Consider the following 19391-nt stretch of genomic DNA (forward strand, 5'->3'; position numbering starts at 1 on the left):
GTGCTGGTGGGAAACACTTGGTGCTTTGCACCTCTGAAGATGAAGGGAATCTGGGGGATCCCTGAGAGACGAGAAGGACAATTTAAAAAAAAAACAAGCACTCGTCAAACAATTAATTACAGCATGACAGTGCAAAATTCATTGGTCCCAGTGAAGGAAAATCAGTGTATAAACAGGGTGCCTTGCCAAGCCTTCCCCGGAGCATCTTGTCGTGACCGACAGAACTTGGCTCCTACCGTGTGTGTGTGTGTGTATATACATATGCTAATTGTTGCATTTCCAATACATGTGGCATATTGCCTTTGCCCCTGAAAAAGATCCCGTGTGCTTCTTATAAGCATAACACAAGGTCTGATACCACCTGAGCCATAAAGCTGAGAAACAAATGCTTGATATCCCTGGAAAGTTGCGACTCTAATCCCAGCAGGTTGTGAGACATCAGACCTTAAGAAAAAAAAAGTCACCACCTAAAATTAAAAGTTACATTGACACTTTAAATAGTAAAGTTTGCTCTCCTCGTGCTCCTTAGTCACCACATTAATAGCTAATCTCTCAAACAGGCAGGATATCACAAGGTGACTACTGGGTCAAAAATGAAGCAGGAAAAGCCCGGCAGCAATCAAAATAATGCATTTATAAAAAGTCTGCTATCTAGTTACAGGCCAAGACCAGAAAGTTAAAGCACTGGACTGGGACTCCAAGCTCCCTGTGACATCTGGGAAAAGTCACTTATGCCCTGCGCCGCCATTCACCTAGTTGTTGAAATGGGGACCATACTGCCCTCCACAGCTTGCAGTCTAAGTAGAAGAAACACTCCATCTCCACGTGCATGCTCCCTCCCTCCCTCCATGTACCACTGACCTCAGTTCAGGCCTCAAGGATCTACTGTAATACAAATAGTCAAAATGCTTGTGCTGGTGGGTGCTATTGCTTCTAGACCCTGTAAACTTTCACAAGCACTGAACCTGCTCGCACAGTGGCATCACTGTTGAGGACGATAAGCCACCCTTCCCTTTAGCACTGAGCAGATGCTACAGAACAGTAACAAGAGATACTTCCGACTCCTAGCCTCTGATGTACACGTGCTGGACAGAAACAGTGTACTGAACTGGTACTCTTCACGGTGGAAAGGGGAGGGACACTTCACCTTTTAGCACCAAGAAACAGGATTTCTTGACAGAAGGAAGATAAACTGAAGACTTGCACTTGGGAGTGAGCCGCTGTGGCCTGCCAAGCGTGGTAGCATGCTTTAAAAAAAAGGCACCTTTGCAGATCTACTGCACGTGTGCATCACAGTAGTATCTGCTTGTGTCACTTTGTAACACTCACATGTGCGTTAGTTTAGTATTTTACCCTGTCAGCACCACACAGCCAAACCAGCTACAAAGGGACCGAGCCAGATGCTCATCCTCTATGTTGCCATAGAAATATCTAGTAAATCCCAATTCCAGGGCTAATCATTCACACTCACAGATACTCAACTTGCATCCATAAAGGTTAATCATTAAAGGTTCTGCAAGAACTGGATGTGGCTTTTGTATTAAAACCCAATTATGTGAATGTCTAGCATTTAATAATTACACCTCTTACCTTTCATTAAGCATATAACAGTCCTGATCCAAAACCCACTGAATTCAATGGAGAAACTCTCACGGACTACAACAGGTTTTGGATCAGACTCAGTTATCTGGGCAGTCTCTCCTACCCACCCACAGTGGGTAATTGTAAACACCAAGACGTACAATTTGATGCAGAGCAGAAAGTAGCATCAGTAAGGGCCATGTGCCAAAATCCAGCTCTTCGCCTCCCAACTACTTTTGTGATATATACAACAATGCTCAAGAGTAGAAACAAAGACAGGACAGAAAATGCAGTTGCAAAATGGCCGTTTATTGCCTACAGAGGGAAATAAAAGTACACAGGTGCAAAGAAATAAACAAGCAGATATTTAGCCCTATACACATCATATGTGATCAGTACCCAATCTGTGTAATGGGAAAAAACAAAGGATTTTGTCATTTGATCTGACAATAATAGTTCAAGGTTTTCAGCACCTCCCTTCTGAGCTGCCATAAGATTAAAAAGGCAAGACCGCTTAGTACTGTTACTATCTTCATTTTGTATTGTTCACATTTTTTTTTGGTAAAAGTAAAACCTCTATCTCTTGCATGTACATGTTGTACAGTATATATTGCGCAAAATACCTCAACTGAGCTGTGTAAGAGTTCCCACCTCATTGACTGGTAAACTAACAAACAAAACAAAGAGCTGGTGATTTCTGTCAGACAGTCTCACGATAAAAAGTAGAATTATGAATGACGTGGAATTCAATGGATTAGTTCAGTGAAGTCAGTTGAAGCTACAATTGCATGGCACTTTATTTCTTTTAAAGAAAAAATTTAAAATAAAAGATCATTTGCATTTTTAAAAATTACTTAAATTTGGAGAGAAAGAACGGATTGTTTTGGAGGAAGGCCAATAGTTTTGCAATTATTCTGTGGGAAAAGTTGAATAAGCTTTTTTGCTCAGGTCTAAAATCGACTGCTTTGCTTTTCAACCATTAGATGAAGATGTTTATACACCCTCATGGAGTTTCAATGAGACACCTGAACTGTATATGAAACAAGGTTTTCAGAATTTAAAGGTTAGAGGAGAATATTTTTCTTATGAAAATGTAATTGGCAGGATTCACAGTAAAGCAAATCTCCCTACAGATTCCCTCAGTTGGCACTTATTTATGATTATATGGTTAAGCAGGTTATATTTGAGGCAAGAGGCCCATTTAACCTATGGCTCTGTGTATTACCAGAAAGGAGAAAAACCAGAATCCAGTGGTTCATTTTTTGAAAACTTTTCCAGAATCCAGGAATTTTGCTGCATTAGGACAACTGTACAGAATCTCAAAAGTGCACTCCTAGAAGCTGGTGTTTAAGAAATTTGCAGTTCAATGCAGACTGTGAGCCTGACCTGGTTCCCATTGCAGTCAAGGCGAAACTCAAATAAGACCTCAACAGGAGCAGGATTGGCACTTAATTAATTTTTCCTATGTGCAATAATGGAGCTGTTCAAATGCAGAGCTGAGTCAGGAATCGGGAAAAGTTTGCTTCGTTCGAATTTTCATAAAGTGGGAAAACTGTATTTTAACAGATTTATACAGAAAAATTATAGTGCAGTTTCTGATTACCCAGACACAGTTGATGTACCTAGGAGCATTATACTCCCATTGTCTAGTTCACAAAAAAAGAAAAAAAGGAAGTAGTAAAGCCTGGGCTCATATCACCACCGATCCAGTCAAACGTATGGGTTTAGTGAATTACAGGCAAAAAGTTTGATAACATGGTGCACACAACACTTTAATTGCTTGGAAAAACCATACTACACAATAATTAACAATGGAAAACAAAGCCAAAATAATATTAACAATGTCACTTGTAAAGAGAGCCACCATGATTCTTTGCTTTAAAACAAAAACAAATACAGAGACAAATAAGAACTTGGTAAATGTCTTACTCTTGGAAACAGTTTAACAAAGGGATGAGACCAAGTAATACCAGAATCACTCCACCTCTCACTACTAAAACAGTGAAGGACTTTGCAAGCTAAACACACTGTACTATGCTGAAAAGAGTCATATCACTTGGCATGTTTTGCCATCAAAATTGTTCAAATACATTATGTTAAAATACAACTGTATTTCCCCAACTTCACTTATTTTAGAATCTACATCAAGAACAGGAGTCCCTGAAGTATTCTATCTTCCAGCCAAACAAATCCAGCCAAGTTTACTCTGTTTACCATGTTTTAAGATTAGCTAAGATGTTAGTCACTTTTCTAATCGCTTTCAAAGACAACCTCCTCAACTTTATCATTTTTTCTCCCGGTGATTTTAAAAGTAAATAAAGTCTGGTAAATATCAGTACAAAATGTCTTCACTACTACACAGGATAAAGATGCACCAGTTTAGAGTTCAGCATTTTAATCCCCCCCCCATCCGTTATAACGGTGCTTGTAAAACTCATTTTAAAGTATTTATATACTTATGAAAGTTATTTCTCTGCTGACACTTGGCATAAAGACTCAAGAAATGTTTTGGGTTTTTTAAAGCTGTTAATGTATAAAACTTTTTATTTATTTATTTATTTTTACAGTATTCTTGTAAAATATTTACAAATCTAACATGAAATGACTTTCACATTATGAATTTAGCAGGCCCAGACCTTAACAGTGCACTTTTCGCTGTTGCCAGCGTTCAGCTAACTTATTCAGCTATTTTTAATAATCTCTTTAATGTCCCCCGTCAGGTACTAGCAAATTGAGTCATCTGTACAAGTAGTGGTGATTAAAGCTTCCCTATGTTGCTCTGCCAAGACATCTCAATGCTGTTCTGGACAGACCACCTCTACAGGAAAGAGGAAGTTGCATGTGTTCAACCAATGATATTTCAGACTGTCAATCCAGATGTTAAATTTTTAGCAGGGATGGTGGTTTTATAACCTGGACAATTGCGGTAAAATCCTTCCCCTACTGAAGTCAGTATCAAAACTCCCATCATCTTCAGTGGGGCCAGCACTTCTCCCTTGGTGTCACTTCTCCTAGCAGGCAACTCATTTGATGAATATTGTGTAAAAGCAATCACATCTGAAATGGTAATACAGGTAAACAGCTCGCTATCCCATTACCAATCTCTCAAACTATGCTGTCCGGCTCCATGTTTTTAAAAGGACTGATTTTAGCTTAATGGCTTCCTACTGCAGACTGATAAAACAGATCAAGTATTTGATGGACCATTCAGGTTCCTAAGTGTATATTTACACAATACTGTACACATATTGAGTCATTCACAAAATTCTAGGAGAGTTTTCGATTGTATTCAAACTTCAAAGGATCAAATCACAAAAAGAATACAGAGAGCACTGAAGCTCTTAAGAGTAAGGCAATTTAAACTTTAACACAAGCAGGACACGTCACTTTCCTTGCTTAGTCATGCTTAGACATCTCATAACAGTGAGACATGCTCCAAGTACGTATGTTTCAATCTGTCCTCTCCCAATACAGAAGATGAAGTGTCATTCCAGAAGGTAATTTTAAAGTGTAACATTTGCTTGTTTTTGTGAAGTTAGATCTTTGTAAATAAAGAAGAATATCTACATGGCAGTACAGAATAACTGATACTAGATTAACCATGTAAATATGTACAATACTCAAGCCATTAAAAAAACATTTCTTATTTGAAGATTAATGACTACTACAACTTCCTTTTTAAATGGATATGAATTTGAGGCTCTCTCAAACTAATCCTTTGTGATATTTAAATAGCAATCTAATCAATATTGTTTGATAATTAGTATTAAAAATCCTCTTCCACTCCTAAATCTTGTATGCCAAGTATCTTGCCAAACCAAGTTTTGATGCCGAAAGCCAAGAATTATAATAGAAATGTTGTCACTTCAGTTGCTGGGTTTAAATCTGATCTTTGATATTAACTGCCCACACTTTCAACTTCTCAGTTTAACAGATTATGGAAAGAGTATTACTAATGCACTAGTGATTTAGAAATCTTTGAACAGATGTAAATGCCCAAAGTTACCCACCATATTTTCCTCGTATATTTTGTGCTACCAAAACAGAGTAACCTTGAATTTAAACCAGCTTTTATAGCTGGTCTCCTCTCTATACTCCACACCTGCGATCCCCTCACCAAACTTAATCCCTGTGGAATCAAGTGATATGAGCCTTTAATATCTTTTAATTTACTCCCTTGTGATTTAGGTCAAAGTCTTCAGAAATAGGTGCTGAAAGTTAAGCTCCTAAAATCATGTTCAGACACCACAATGTAATGGGACTGGATTTTCAGAAATTGTGAAGTAAATGGGAACTACAGGTGCTCAGCACCTTGGAAAAACAGGCCACTGTAATTCAGGCATCTGGTCGTGACCCTGGAAGGAGGAGCCTAACTCAAAAGCACCCAGGATGGGAGATTTTTCAGACTCTCTCAGCACCGGCCTGACTCTGTCCCCATTGAAGTCAATGGTGAAACCCTGGGAACAGAGTTAGGCCAACCCTGGGGTAGGTACTTTTGAAGATTTTAAGGGACTGAAGATTTTGGCTACGGTTTATAAACATAGGATAACAAGGAGTAGTCGGAACCAACAAGAAAAACGGTTTTATATTTCTGCTGACTAGAAACAAGAGTGGCTTCAAACACATAGTAAGCTTACTGCTAAAATGAAGTATTTTCTTGATGAATGCTAGAAACAGAAAGAAAGAAAAAAAAAAAAGCTTTGAACAAGGCAAATGGGAAGAAAAGCTGGTCTCAGAACCCATTGTGCCATACCTGACTTCAACGTGTGGTACACAAAATGTTCACACTCCTTACATCAAAATAATGAAACAAAAATATTCAGCTACATTGTACAAAAATTTTTTATATACACACAAAACCTCATATCTAACAGATTTACCATATCGAATTTTAAAAAGTTGCCTGTAGAATGGTGTTCGGTTTTTTTCTCTGCTTCCTTTAGGCAGTGCTGTTGCTTAAAAGTTGACACCAGGCACAATATATTTAAAACAAAACCAACTAAGCAAGGAGCAGTACATGAATTTGAACTTTTTTCTCCTGTGACCAGTCCTGAGGATGCTGCAGTGTTCCCAATGTTTAAAGCTATGAGACAAGCATCAATGATGGGGAGAGAGAATAATTGTGTGTATTTTGTTGTCCATTTATCTATAGTGAAATTAGTGATACCACTTTCCCAGATTCCTCTCCCCTGCCTGCTCCCCCTCCCAAGACAAATACACACATACACACCTTATAGGTACTGAGTTTTCAGTTTTCACAATCAGAAGAACCACAACTGCAGAAAATCTAGACTTTGTATGTGTAGGTTTTTGACTTAAAGTCATGAGTTTCCACCCATATGGTAATGTATGTCGACTTCTGGATAATGCGCACCCGTGTTTTTTTTTCTAAAGGTGGCATTAAACTTAAGTTTATCATTGACCGAGTTCCAGATTTTCTGTATTTTAAACAAAAACACTAAGGACAGCAGCATTTCTGATCACCTGAAATGGAAGCTCAATACAGATACTGCCCCTTCTGTTTAAAAAAAAAAAAAAAAGGGGGGGGGGGGAGGCAATACAGCGAGGGGAGGGGAGGAGAGAACCACACACATGAAATTTGGGTAAACATGCTCAGGTGTGTGGGCCAACAAAAACAAACAATACCCATTTCAACATAAAAGCTTTTGTGCAACGTCAATTACTTTTTTAAAAAAATTACAGGATAACAGATATTTTGAAGAATGCATTTTGAAGCAGAGAAAACCCAATTAAACACCTTCCTGCAACAGAGTGCCTCAAATTAATTATGAATCAGAAGAAAATAAAATTTAAGCTGTTTCTGTTGCCCAATTTTTTTATTTTCCCCCAACACTACAAAAGATTGTGTTGCTTTTTTTAAATCGATTTATAAACAGGCTCCTCTGCAGTTCATATACAATCATAGGTGAACTTGAAATTCCATTTTATACAAACATCTCAAAAATATTGGGAGTGAAGTATGGTAGGAAATATTGCTCACATTGCTAGTTAACATGCGTGTATGAAAGGAGGAAAATGGTTTGTTAGTGCATATCTCCAGAGCAGAGAACCCATCCCTCCAAAAGAAAAACAAAAAAAGAATACAGTAGCTGATTACAAAAAGGTAATGTCCACAAAATTAAGTTTTTCATGCTATTCTACTTTCCAGTACTATACACTACTTACTTTTTCAATTTATATGCATGCCTAGGCCTTGAACACTTGAGGTATATAAAAAGAGATACCTGCACCTAGAGGGAAATCTTTAAAAGGGCTTTTTTTTATTTATTTATTTTTTTGATTGATTGTTTGGTTGGGTTTTCTTGTGCTGCACAAAATTTTTTATTTATATTAAATTTCACTCAACTACAATAACTTCCAATTTTATATTGGACGACGGGTGATGCCTCCATTTCAAGGCACTTTTTTGAAAGGGAGTTGTGGTTTCATTGAACCAACTGCTGCATCCCATCCCACCCCCGAACAAATACAGGGAACATTTTCTACTAGAGCCTAATTTTCTATGAATACAATAAAGAAGGAAATGTATAATTAAAGAATGGTGGAACAGGCTAAAGTATTAGTTTTGCAAGGCAGAAGATTGCTTCTTAGTATTTAAAACTAATTTAACAATTTAAATGTGACCGTTTTTAAATCTATGAATGAGACATAAATATAGGCTATTTATCTGTTTAAAAATTTCATTCACATACATGGAAAAATTCTTTTTTATTAAAAATATCACATTTTGAGACTAGAAACAGTAAAGTGCATGAAAAGTTTAAAATATAAATTCAAGAAAATCTTATAGCAGCAAAAAAGCAGAATAAAGAAAAACTTAAAAACACAGACACAACCTTTTCCTATTACGGTGCCATATATATATATTTTAAACATTAAGCAGCCAACCAATTTCTTTCAGAAAATTGCATTATGTTTACTGCCTCTTGAGGCACAACGTTTTGAACTGGTGCCCCCTAGCGTGCAAAAAGAAAGATTTCCAACACAGCTAAAGAGCGTTAACCGTTGGGAATGAACCAGCAGCTTTTTAATTCAACCTTGAAGGAAAACAGAAACAAAAGTATTAAAAGCATACGATGGCTATTTGGCAACTAGGGTCAGGAAAAATAATCCAAGGAATGATTATGGCTACCACTCTCTCCCCCACACAAAAAAGCACCTAGAGAGCTATCTAACCTTCACTTTGGAGATAGAAGTAAGATCATTTCCAGAGGGTTTTTTTTCCCTGTACCTTAGCTTAACCAGTACCTCCAATCCAAAGTTTATCATTTTTGCAATTTAACATTAGAAACAGAAAAGCTACAGATTGAGTTGGAACGTATTTGCTCTTCCAGAACCCACCAATAAGAAAACTTGCAGCTGAATTTTTAAGTGCAAGTTCTTAATTTTATGTTTCTAAATCTTGTTCCCATCACAGATTGTCAAAGTAGGAAGAGTTCTCTGTTAGACCTCTCAAAACAGGCCATCAGTTTAAATTCCTGAATTTCCTAACCAGAAAGAGCTCCAAGAACGTTACCACCATGTTGTCTGCCAACCAAGAGTTCTATGTGGCATTAAATGCTCAGGTCCAAATTCTCTGATGGCATAATTCCATTGTAGTCAATGGAGTTGCACCAGGAGATAATTTAGTCTTTCAATAAGTAAATGCAGCCCATTTTTGGTTTTCCAGTATCAGCTAGTGGGGACGGACGGACAACGGACTATACTGTTAATAATTTACAGTTAAATATTAAGTGCTTTGCTAACATGCAAAATTAATATTGGATGCAGAACCTAGATCTCCATTTTGAGTTCAGTAAAATAGTATTTCTAATTATTCTCCCTTACAACTGAAACAGATTGAAGTATTGTATTTATCAGTTCGTTTTTGTTTTTGTTTTTTTTAAAAAGGAGGAGGATTTGTTGTGCTGTGATTTGGAGGAAAGCATTAATTTTAAATAGATTATGATGCAAGTTTTGAATCTGATTTGCCCATTTTATAAACACAGCTTTCTAATGAAACAGTAAGCTTACCAGTTTAAAAATTAAATTAAAATCCTGGAAAGGGAATAATACTTTGGTTCCAGCCCTAGTGCCAAATGATACCAACATGCACCAAAATGTGCAAAATCTCATATCAAAACACACAATGAAAGGAGCTTGAAGAAGCAGCTTAAGGTTGGCCATACTTCACTCCTACATACTTTGATTTACAACTGTACAGGTCCATAACAACAGGTCCCAGCCCTCAAAGGGGCAGGGCTCCACTACCTCCTGTTAGGTAAGTGTACACCGTTGACAAGAGGCAGGAGCGGAGGATGGAGTTCGAGCTGTGTTAACAGTGAGAAGTGGTCTGAAGGGATGTGAGGGTGTGGACACCCAGTGATGTTGTTCTCAACCAGCCACTGAGGATCTAAAGGCCCCAGGACACCAAGCACGTTCATATGAGTGTTGGAATAGAAAATGTAGTCAATCACACCCTAAAGGGAGAGAGAAACATTCTGTTAAAACGATGACAGGTCACAAGTGATAGTTTAACACTTTCCTAAGATGTATTTGACACAGTTGTACACACTTGCTAGCTCCCCCTCCTTGATATTAAGAGCATGTTTTTTCAATTCACAGGATGTGCAAGGTGGCCAAATTAGTGCTGTCTTTCTAAATATCTTTACTTTACTTTAACTGTGCATTACCAGTCAATGAACATATTTTACATTTAATTTACTTTAAAATATATTATCTGTGCATAATTTTAGTATTTAAATAGTTCCTCACAGACAAATTTCCCTTTTTGTGGCTGCTACTGTTCGGCTGGAGACAGTTTTCTGGCGGCTGCACACTTGGCTACATTTTCATGACTGTAACTTTGCAAAGTTATCGATAAGATGAAGTAACTCAATGTGAAGCTTTTTACATGTGTTTAGAATTTCCAGAATATCGCAGAATGGAGCAAACACTGACTAGACATCCTGTAGAACAGTTTTTCCTGTCCCTAATAAGGCAGATTTTGGGGGAAAGCGTTTGACATTCATTGTTCAGACATCGTCACACCACCAGCTAATATGACCACCTTAACTTCTGCAGCCATGAGGTTGGCTCTAGAGGAAGTATTCCATCTTCCTCATAACAAAAACATGGAGCATAAGTTATAGTCAAATTCTTAGATGCCAACTCTGCACGTTAAGAAGCAATTTTTTCAGTCCTCTAGAAACTTACACTCCATCTTCTTTGTACTGTTTCTTGGAGTACAAAGAGATACTGGAGATATCTCAACAGTTCACAAAAGAAGTCAATTTTCAAGTATTAAGAGCTGAGCCACCAAATAATAGTGACCACAATGTAATTAAATGCAACAATCTAAGCGGAAGGATGGTACCAAAAAGCAAACAAAACACAGTGACACTAAACTTTTGAGAAGAGAGAAGGCAATAAAATGAGGGGACTAGTCAAAAAAGCTGCAAAAATCAAAAGTAAAGAAAACAAAATCCTTAGATTTGTTCTGAATGTTACCTAAGGATAGAACAGTCTCAAAAGGCACACACAGTGCTGAACAAGAAGAGAAGCAGAAAGGTGAGCAGTAAGCCAGTATGGCTCGATAGCAAGGTCCAAGAGATTATTCAAGACAAGTAGATGTCCTTCAAAATTTGGAAACCTACACCTAGTAAAGGATTAAAAGAAGCATAACTACAGTAGGCAATAGGCAAGAAGGAAATTCAGAGGGATTAGATGGAATTCAAAGACAAATAGTTAAAAGGTATAACAAAAAATTCTGTAAAAATATCAGGAGCAGGAAGCCTGTGAAACAATCAATCAATCAAAGGTTGCTGGATCACCAGATTAGAGAGAGTAATTAAAGAAGATAAGGAAATCAGTGAGAAGCTAAAATGATTTTTTTCATACAACAAGAACAAGCAAACTTTCAATGAAATTAAAAAGTGGCAAATTCAAAGCCTTTAAAATAAAGTACTTTTTCACACAACATGTAATTATACTGTTAAACTAACTGCCCACAGAATGTCATTGAGGTCAGTAACTTGGCTTGATTCAGGAAGAGATTGGACATTTATATGGAGAAAAAGAACATCCAAAGTTATAATAGTTAATGCTAAAAAATAAATTCTGGAAGAGTTATTTAGACTCATGCTTCAGGGGTTAAGCCCACCTTTAAAATATTTTAGATTAGGATAACACCTAATGTTGGAGGGGCAGATTATCCTACATCTGCCTGCTACAAGGTTCTTACAGCTTCCTCTGAAGCATCTAGTGCTGACCACTCTCAGACAGAACAGAGGACTAGATGGACCTTGAGTCTGATAGAGCATGGCAATTCCCACAGTAAGAGAAATTAAATTCAGTAGATCATCCCTTACTTTGAAATCAAAGGTGTAATTGGTGTAAGGCATCAAGTTGTTTTCATAGGCGCTCTTGAGCTGGAAGCCATGCGTGATTCTTCCTTCAGAAGCCCCATTTTTTCCACTGCCGCTGAAGTTCATGAGACATTCATTGTAACGCAGCTCTTTGAAGTCCTTATGGTTGTCAGCTACTATGCCATTGCTTAAGTACTCCACAACACCTGTTTGCAAAACAATGATGCAATTAGTAGTTTTAATTAATTATTGAAATACAACATGTATCATATTTAAATACCTTACGTTAAGAACCATGTTGAAAGACCATGGTCTCCAAATAAGTGCATATATATCAGCCAGTTTTTTCTTTTTTAAGTCTCCTTTAGTGAGGTCTGACTTCCTGAGTGCATCTATATAATGAAAGGGTTCACCACCATCTTTGACAGCATAAGCATTTCAAAACCCTGAGCACAGTAAGAATACTAACCGTACTGTGGCAGCCAGCACTAAGAGGAAGTTTTCTTGTATATTTCTCATCGATTAGAGTTAAATATCAGAAGTACTACAGTATATCCATCTCAAGTTTCTGCCCTCATTTTATTTTGTCAGCTTTTCACCCAGAGTGCAATAAACCATGAACTCCAAATTCCTAAATATTACCACTCCTCAAGCTCTTAATCCAAAACAGGCATACCACACTTCTGATACATAATAATTGTTACTAATGTATCAAACTTGAGTTGAAATATATCAACCCTAGATCTTTTTATGCTTTTTTTTTAATTGTACTCAATATTTACCAAATCTTGCACATGACCAATACTTAAAGTGCTAACAACATACTGAAAGGTATTTGATATCTACTCAAATAGAGGAGTTATATTAACTGGTTTGGGAATTTTGAACCACAAATGGATTTTATTAAGAAAGCTTTCCACAATAATAATAATAATGGATATACTGGCATACCATGCAAATGTCGGCTGGAAAGTGGACTCAAATATTCTAATAAAAATCAAAAGTGAAAAAAGACAATAGTAAAAGTGATGAACCATTTCTAAATACCTGAATCGGGCAGTGAGTTAAGATCCGCACACAGCACCAGAGGGATAGAATTAGGATCTGCTGTTGGACTGCCAGGCCTTATGGAGGCTTTCTCAAGGACATTTTTCAGTTCTGAGACAAACATCATAGTCTGAATGAGTTTTACATCTGAGTATTCAGGGTCCCAATGCATGTGGGCATTTGCCACAATAAGCAACTGTTTGTCCACAGCATGAAGCGGCTTCATACCTGGATTAAAAAAAGTTTTTAATGAAAAGTCAGTTAGGTGAATGTATTAAATTCCACCTCGTTACAGATAATGCAAAATTACTGCCACTCCTGTATCAGCTAGAAATGTAGATAAATTGAAAAGAAATACTCCTACTTTCACAACTGGAAAAAAAGGTAAGTCTCACAACAAATTAAATAAAGCTCTAACCCACACTAACAATACATTTTGTTTCACATTAACTTTATTTGGTTACAAGTCTCATAATATGAACTTTTGAATATATGAGGCAAATGGTGACTGGAAAGACTATTAACTGTCTAATCTGAGAGAATTAGAACAACTCCTAAGTGTACTAAAGAAAGGATATTAAATTAAGTGTCAACTATAATTCATGCTATGTCTTCCAAACACTGGTACAATTATGTGAATTACTCACAGCACCAGATAAAAGCTCAAACAACAGCAGTGACAAAATTACTTACCCATTTAGCAGTGCAATAAGCACTGCTGTGTTGTATACCACCACTTCAGCGAGAGCACAGACCGTCTTTGGAATACACTGCTTGGAAATTCTGCACCCTTGGCAACTCACCCCATTGCTATCATCATAATTTGCAGCCTCCCCCTCAATGGGATAATTTTTCAGGGTAGCAGTAGGTCTGACAATTTATCAATCCTCAACTACTAGAGGGGAACCACCTGAATTTTGGGTTCTCTTAATAGAATAAAATTAAAGCAGAGAAAGCCACCTGAAATTCCTCACCATTCAGTGTTTTAATATAGGAACGCAGAAGTTTTTCAGACTGGTTCTTACCTATTGGTATAGCAATTTGTTCGCTAAACAAAAGGCCAAGCTCTTGGTTAGGGTCTACTGCTGAAACAGTACAGCTAGGGCTTTTACTTTCCTAAGAACTGAGAGACTGCAGACTAGATAGGAGATGAAGTTACAGAAAAAGACTCTTCCTGTATTGCAATTAGAGACTGCCTATTAATTTCAGGGCTATATAAAAAAGGCCACAAAATTGGAAGGTGACAAAAAAGAGTCATGTGATTCTTTGAATGACATTTGTGAGACATCACTAATTAATCATCCTTTATTAAAAAACTGTTTGATAGCCAGTTAGGAACATCAGCACTGCCACAGAGATGCCGTGAAGGATTAAATAAAGAGGAAAGAGACATCACTAACAGCTATTGGGAGAGAGAGAGAGGTCTGTACTCCTGTCTGGGAAAAAGTGAAGTAAAATCAACGTAGGAAAGACTGAGAGTCTTGAGTAGAATACTAAATGCCTGACGCTCCTCTTATAACTTCTTGATGTGAAACAGTGAAAATATATTTTTCAAAACAACTTGTGTCATACCTAATCTCAGAGTGACCAAGAAATTTCCCATTTTATAAGAGCTTTCATCAAAGTAGTCTACTGAACAGTGCTCCCTTGCAAATGTTTGGCCAAGGATCTTATATGCAGTAATATCTTACACAACTAGTCTACAGAGGAGCAATTCACTTAAAAAAAAAAATGTACATCTAAACAAATACTGCCCATTATCAATACATAGGATAGCAGTGGTGGTTATACTGACCTGCTCCAAATAATTCTTTGTGCACCTCTAACACCACAGCAACTCCAATGTTGTCCTTTGTCATCACTCTGTTTAACATAGCTTCTGAACCTTCAGAGTTCGCCATTGCCACCTGGTTAAACTCCACTGTGTGCTTCTGCACCAATGTAAATCTGAGTAAAGACAAAACACACAGCAACTCGTACAGCATTATCCATAACTAGGCAGTTGCATTAAAAACATTTTAAAGTTTACCATAAACATCCAATTTATTATTCTCTGTGTAGTTCCCAAAGCCGCCAAATGAGGGGCCTATTGTCACTCACTCTCAGACACTCTAAAAGGCTGTCCTGCCCCTAAACGCATACAACCTAAAAAAAGGCCAGGGAAAATGAAGGATGGATAAGGTAAAATATATGCAATCTATTTTCAGAGGTTTGGTTTGTTTTAGCTATACCAAGGAAAGTTGGCTACACGTAGGGTCAGATAGACAATTATATGATGTCTCGGATTTCTTATAGGTGTCATGGTAAAGATGAGTGTTGAGGTTTGTTCTTAGTGTCTCTGTGCGTCCATCTCTAACAGACAACCCTTATCCAAAACTACCTGAGCCATTCCAAACATGGAACATTTCAACCCAAAAAGGCAAACTTTTTTTTTAAAAAGGTATGAATTGTAGTTACAATGGAAGCATCACATAACCTTAAATTATGGCAGGTTATAGCCACCAACACACTATAAATCAGGGAGAATAAAGTCTCACTGATGCAAGATGTGCAAAATCTCATGAATCATTTGCCAAAGGAGGAAAAGGATTATGTGCAGCGCTGCTTTCCCCACCCGACCTACAGTTTCTGGTATTTACAGCACAAAACTATAGCTCTCTTCACAAAACAGAGATTACAAAAGAGTACCCACTTTATAGTCAGAATACAGACGTGGGCCTAGGCCTGCAACAAACCTCTAGATGTAAAACTATACAGGCAAAGACAGAGATTATGCAGATGTTAGAAATTTAGTATCAGTACAGTGAAGCTATTCCATTAATTCAGTTCATATCCCTTTCTTGGAGGGAAATATTTTACGTATAATCTGAAAGGTACCATTGTAAGTACACCACTAACAGAAGCAACAGTTCCGTAGTCTGACAATGAAAGAAATGTACTTCACATTAATTTCAATTTTTAGCTTTAAAGCATACTAATTTGGTTGCCACCCATTGTAGCAAACTGATAGTTTCATTAATTTTTTTTCAGACCTAAGGAAAAATGTTTCCAGTAGCTGCAGTTTGATTCTTTACATTCATAAAAAAAGAAGGTCTCTGAAGCTGCCCCTTACTTTTCAGTTTTGAAGAATATTGCACAGCCGTCCACATGCTTTCTCTCCTGCTCAGACATGATTTTGGCACGTGACTTTGGAGAAAAAAATCCATCATACCCACGCTCTTTTAATGCTGGCAGAAAGAGGGTGAAGTATTGCTCTGTTTCCACTTCCTGGAATTGAATACAGTTAACATGACAAAGAAGAAGAAAATTAGTGACAGGTTAGTAAAATAAGTAAATGCTCCCACCACTCTATGTACACAACCAATACAAGCATATGTTGCTAAATAACTTATTGCCCAAACCATACATTTATGTTGCTTACACAGAACATTTTACACTAGTTCTCTGATGTATGATAAATAGATTGGGATTCCTGGACATCAAAATTAAAAGGAAGATTTAGAAGGAAAAGTGGCAGGTGTATTTTGAGAAGCTGTCCTGAACATCAACAGGAAACCACACCAGTTATTTTTGACAGCTAAAAAGTGAATTCTCTCCTAGGTTAAAAAGTCTTATTATGCAGAAGCCATTAGTGTTTGGCTTGGTGAGCTCTCTTACTGAAGGGTTCTCCCCATTCTAGAAAAATGTAATTTCTTGGAGACCAAACACCACTACTACTCAGCTTGTGTCAGCTTTTTAATTCAAGCGGCTATTCTCTTCTTCCTGTGTGATGGTTTTTATTCTTATAATACACTGTATCTTGTTTAAAAACAAAAACCAGATAATCTTTAAAGCCAGCACCACTTAACTGTACTCAATGCTTAGGATAAACTCCTACCAACATGATAGCAACCCAATATGTCCCAATTCAGCAAATCACGGCTTAACTTTTAACTGTGTGTGTAGTCCTCTTTGATTTCAACTGGACTGCTCACATGCTTGAAGTTAAGCATATACACAAGTACTACGCTGGATAGGAGTCACAGCAGGGGATTGGAGGAAACAGCTTTTTGGTTAAAACACAATTTCTTCCTTTACTCAGTAAAGCCTGTTGATGTATAACAACCCAAGTAGTAAAATATTTAGGAGCCTTATAGATAATAAGTAGACATTCTAATGCAAGGTATGTATTAGTTCAGCTAGTTTTCTATCATTTTAAAATGACAACAAGGTAACTATGCACACATTCTGTAACGATCACTTTGAGGTTCACCATTAACAATTAGGATAAAAAGCTTTGAACAGAATATTGGCTCAAAAGGTATTCTTCTGTTTTCAGATAAAAGCCAAAAAAGTGTTGTTTTGTTACTGTTACCTGAAGACTAATGATATCTGCATCCCAGTTCACGATTTCTTCCATGATTCCCTTTTTTCTATACTCCCAATTTAATGCCCAGGACGGGCAGTAGCCATATAGCTGCCGGGTGGCATATTTATCACATAACACATTGTAACACATCACTGTGAATGAAGCTAGAAGGAAACATAAGGGGGATTACTTATGAATATAGATAAAACATAGTATCTTTTCTTAAGATACCTATTATTGTATGTTACATCCCCTATGTTGGGGAGTAAGTCAATATCTAAATAAGAGCACTGGGTTTTCCCCCCTAAGAGTTTAATTAACTGGAGTCATAGAATCAACAACTGGCATACAAGGCTAAACTCTGGGGAAAAACCTCTCACTTGCATGTGCAAAATATGCATCTGTTTGTGCAAAAGGTAATTGTTCACAGAGTTCTTAGTTGCTTAGCCTACGTTTGCACTATTATCCATTTTGGGCATACTGAAGCCTGGAAACAACTATTGTTAAAATAAAGTACAGTGGTTGGTGCATACATGCATCTCCCACTGACATCAATGGGAGTTGCAAACGAAACAGATACGTCAATCAGGTCCCTATTTTAGGGTTTGTTTTGCACTTTTGTGACTCAGCACGAATCTGGAGGAGCCAATGGGTCTCTACAGGATTTTTGATTGGGAAAAGCAAGGAATATAGCAGAAATAATTGCTAACTGAGCCGAGAGCTAATATCTATTGCTTTAGCTACTTTAAGGAGGCAGGAGATTAATTTGAAAACAAACAAAAGGTTAAACAGCACAGGAAGTTGATGTATGCATGCCCAGCAGAAGGCTAAGTATAGCAGAAATGTCATGAATAACCTTTTTGGAGAAAACACTGACAATGTTCTATCCATATTATGGAGAGTTACAACTATAAACCTGTTAAAAAAAGAAACCTTAACAGAGTCACTGGCAGCCTTAATTATTCACTCCACTAAGGCACAGTTGCGATACTGTGCATCTGAAGCCCCCTCATTCTCTGGAGACCCTATCGTGTTATCACTAAAGTAATGCATTTCGGTTTGAACAGAAAGAAGTATTCGTGTTCTAAAACAAGCAATTTTATTAACAAGAAAAAAAGAAGGAGAGAGAGGAACTTGTACTGGGCCAAGGAAAGCCGTTCCATTTAAAAAATTTTTTTTTAAGTGGATGTTTGCAGTTCAGTACAAACAGCAGCAGAGGTCACCAAACTAACTTCAGTACCAGGCATTCCTGTGCTTCTCTTATTGCAGATGAAGAACCCAAGGGAGCAGAGAGAAGGAAAGGGAAAAAACACACACACACAGATCCAAGGGCTTCTGGAACTACATTTAGTTGCAGTTTAGAGGCATTGCCTGTGGTTATTTGTGTGCAGTTATTTTATGATTTTCACTATTTCTCTGAAATGGCCATTAAAGTTTCCTTGGTTTAAGTCAAACTGAGTTTGGTATCTGCCTTATCAGGGCAGTCACTGGCTGTACACCTAGGACACACTGAACTCTGACCTTGGGAAGGTAACTGCTTTTGCACCAAGTGAAAAGCACAGGCTAAGGCTGTGGTATTCTTCTCAAACGGTGTCACAAAACACCTAGAGGGGGCCATTGTGGGCACAGGGAAGAACCCAAGACAGCAATATATGTTCACGGCTATTTTTTTAAACTTAAATGCGCTGTATGATTTAGAGATTGCTGCAGTCAGTTAGCAATAATCTAACTAGATCTTGGCCATAGAATAAATTGTAGAAAGTTTAAAAATATATTGTTATTTTTAGACTGACCCATATTTTAAAAACAAGACTTATGCTTAATACTTTCAGTGAAGTACAAACATTTGAAGTGTTTTTCAAATGTCAGCAAAGCATTGACGGAAAAGGAGGGAGAAAGGCCACAAAATTACCTGAGGGCAGAATTTGGTCTCGTTCTTTTAAAGTAATCCACGGCCTTGAAGGCAGCTGCTCTGGATGAACTGAAATTACAAGAGTGATTAATTTAATTTAGGGTTTATAAATATCTATGGAAGACACTATCTTAAC

General features: G+C 37.4%; 1 protein-coding gene across 3 annotated transcripts in view; it reads right to left on the reverse strand.

The window, feature by feature from the left end:
- Positions 1-1869: 1869 nt before the first annotated feature.
- The window catches only part of CNOT6L (CCR4-NOT transcription complex subunit 6 like), a 69122-nt gene continuing 51600 nt past the window's right edge, over positions 1870-19391 (reverse strand). For all 3 annotated transcript variants that reach the window (XM_073340454.1, XM_073340455.1, XM_073340453.1), the window contains 7 exons: positions 19256-19324; positions 17350-17507; positions 16108-16262; positions 14791-14942; positions 12996-13223; positions 11952-12154; positions 1870-10061 (listed from right to left, as the gene is read on the reverse strand). In XM_073340454.1, the coding sequence (XP_073196555.1) occupies positions 9849-10061; positions 11952-12154; positions 12996-13223; positions 14791-14942; positions 16108-16262; positions 17350-17507; positions 19256-19324 (1178 nt within the window). In that variant the 3' untranslated portion in view covers positions 1870-9848. The remainder of the gene's footprint in view (positions 10062-11951; positions 12155-12995; positions 13224-14790; positions 14943-16107; positions 16263-17349; positions 17508-19255; positions 19325-19391) is intronic.

The sequence above is a fragment of the Lepidochelys kempii genome, chromosome 4, assembly GCF_965140265.1.
Source record: "Lepidochelys kempii isolate rLepKem1 chromosome 4, rLepKem1.hap2, whole genome shotgun sequence".
Taxonomy (NCBI): Eukaryota; Metazoa; Chordata; order Testudines; family Cheloniidae; genus Lepidochelys; species Lepidochelys kempii.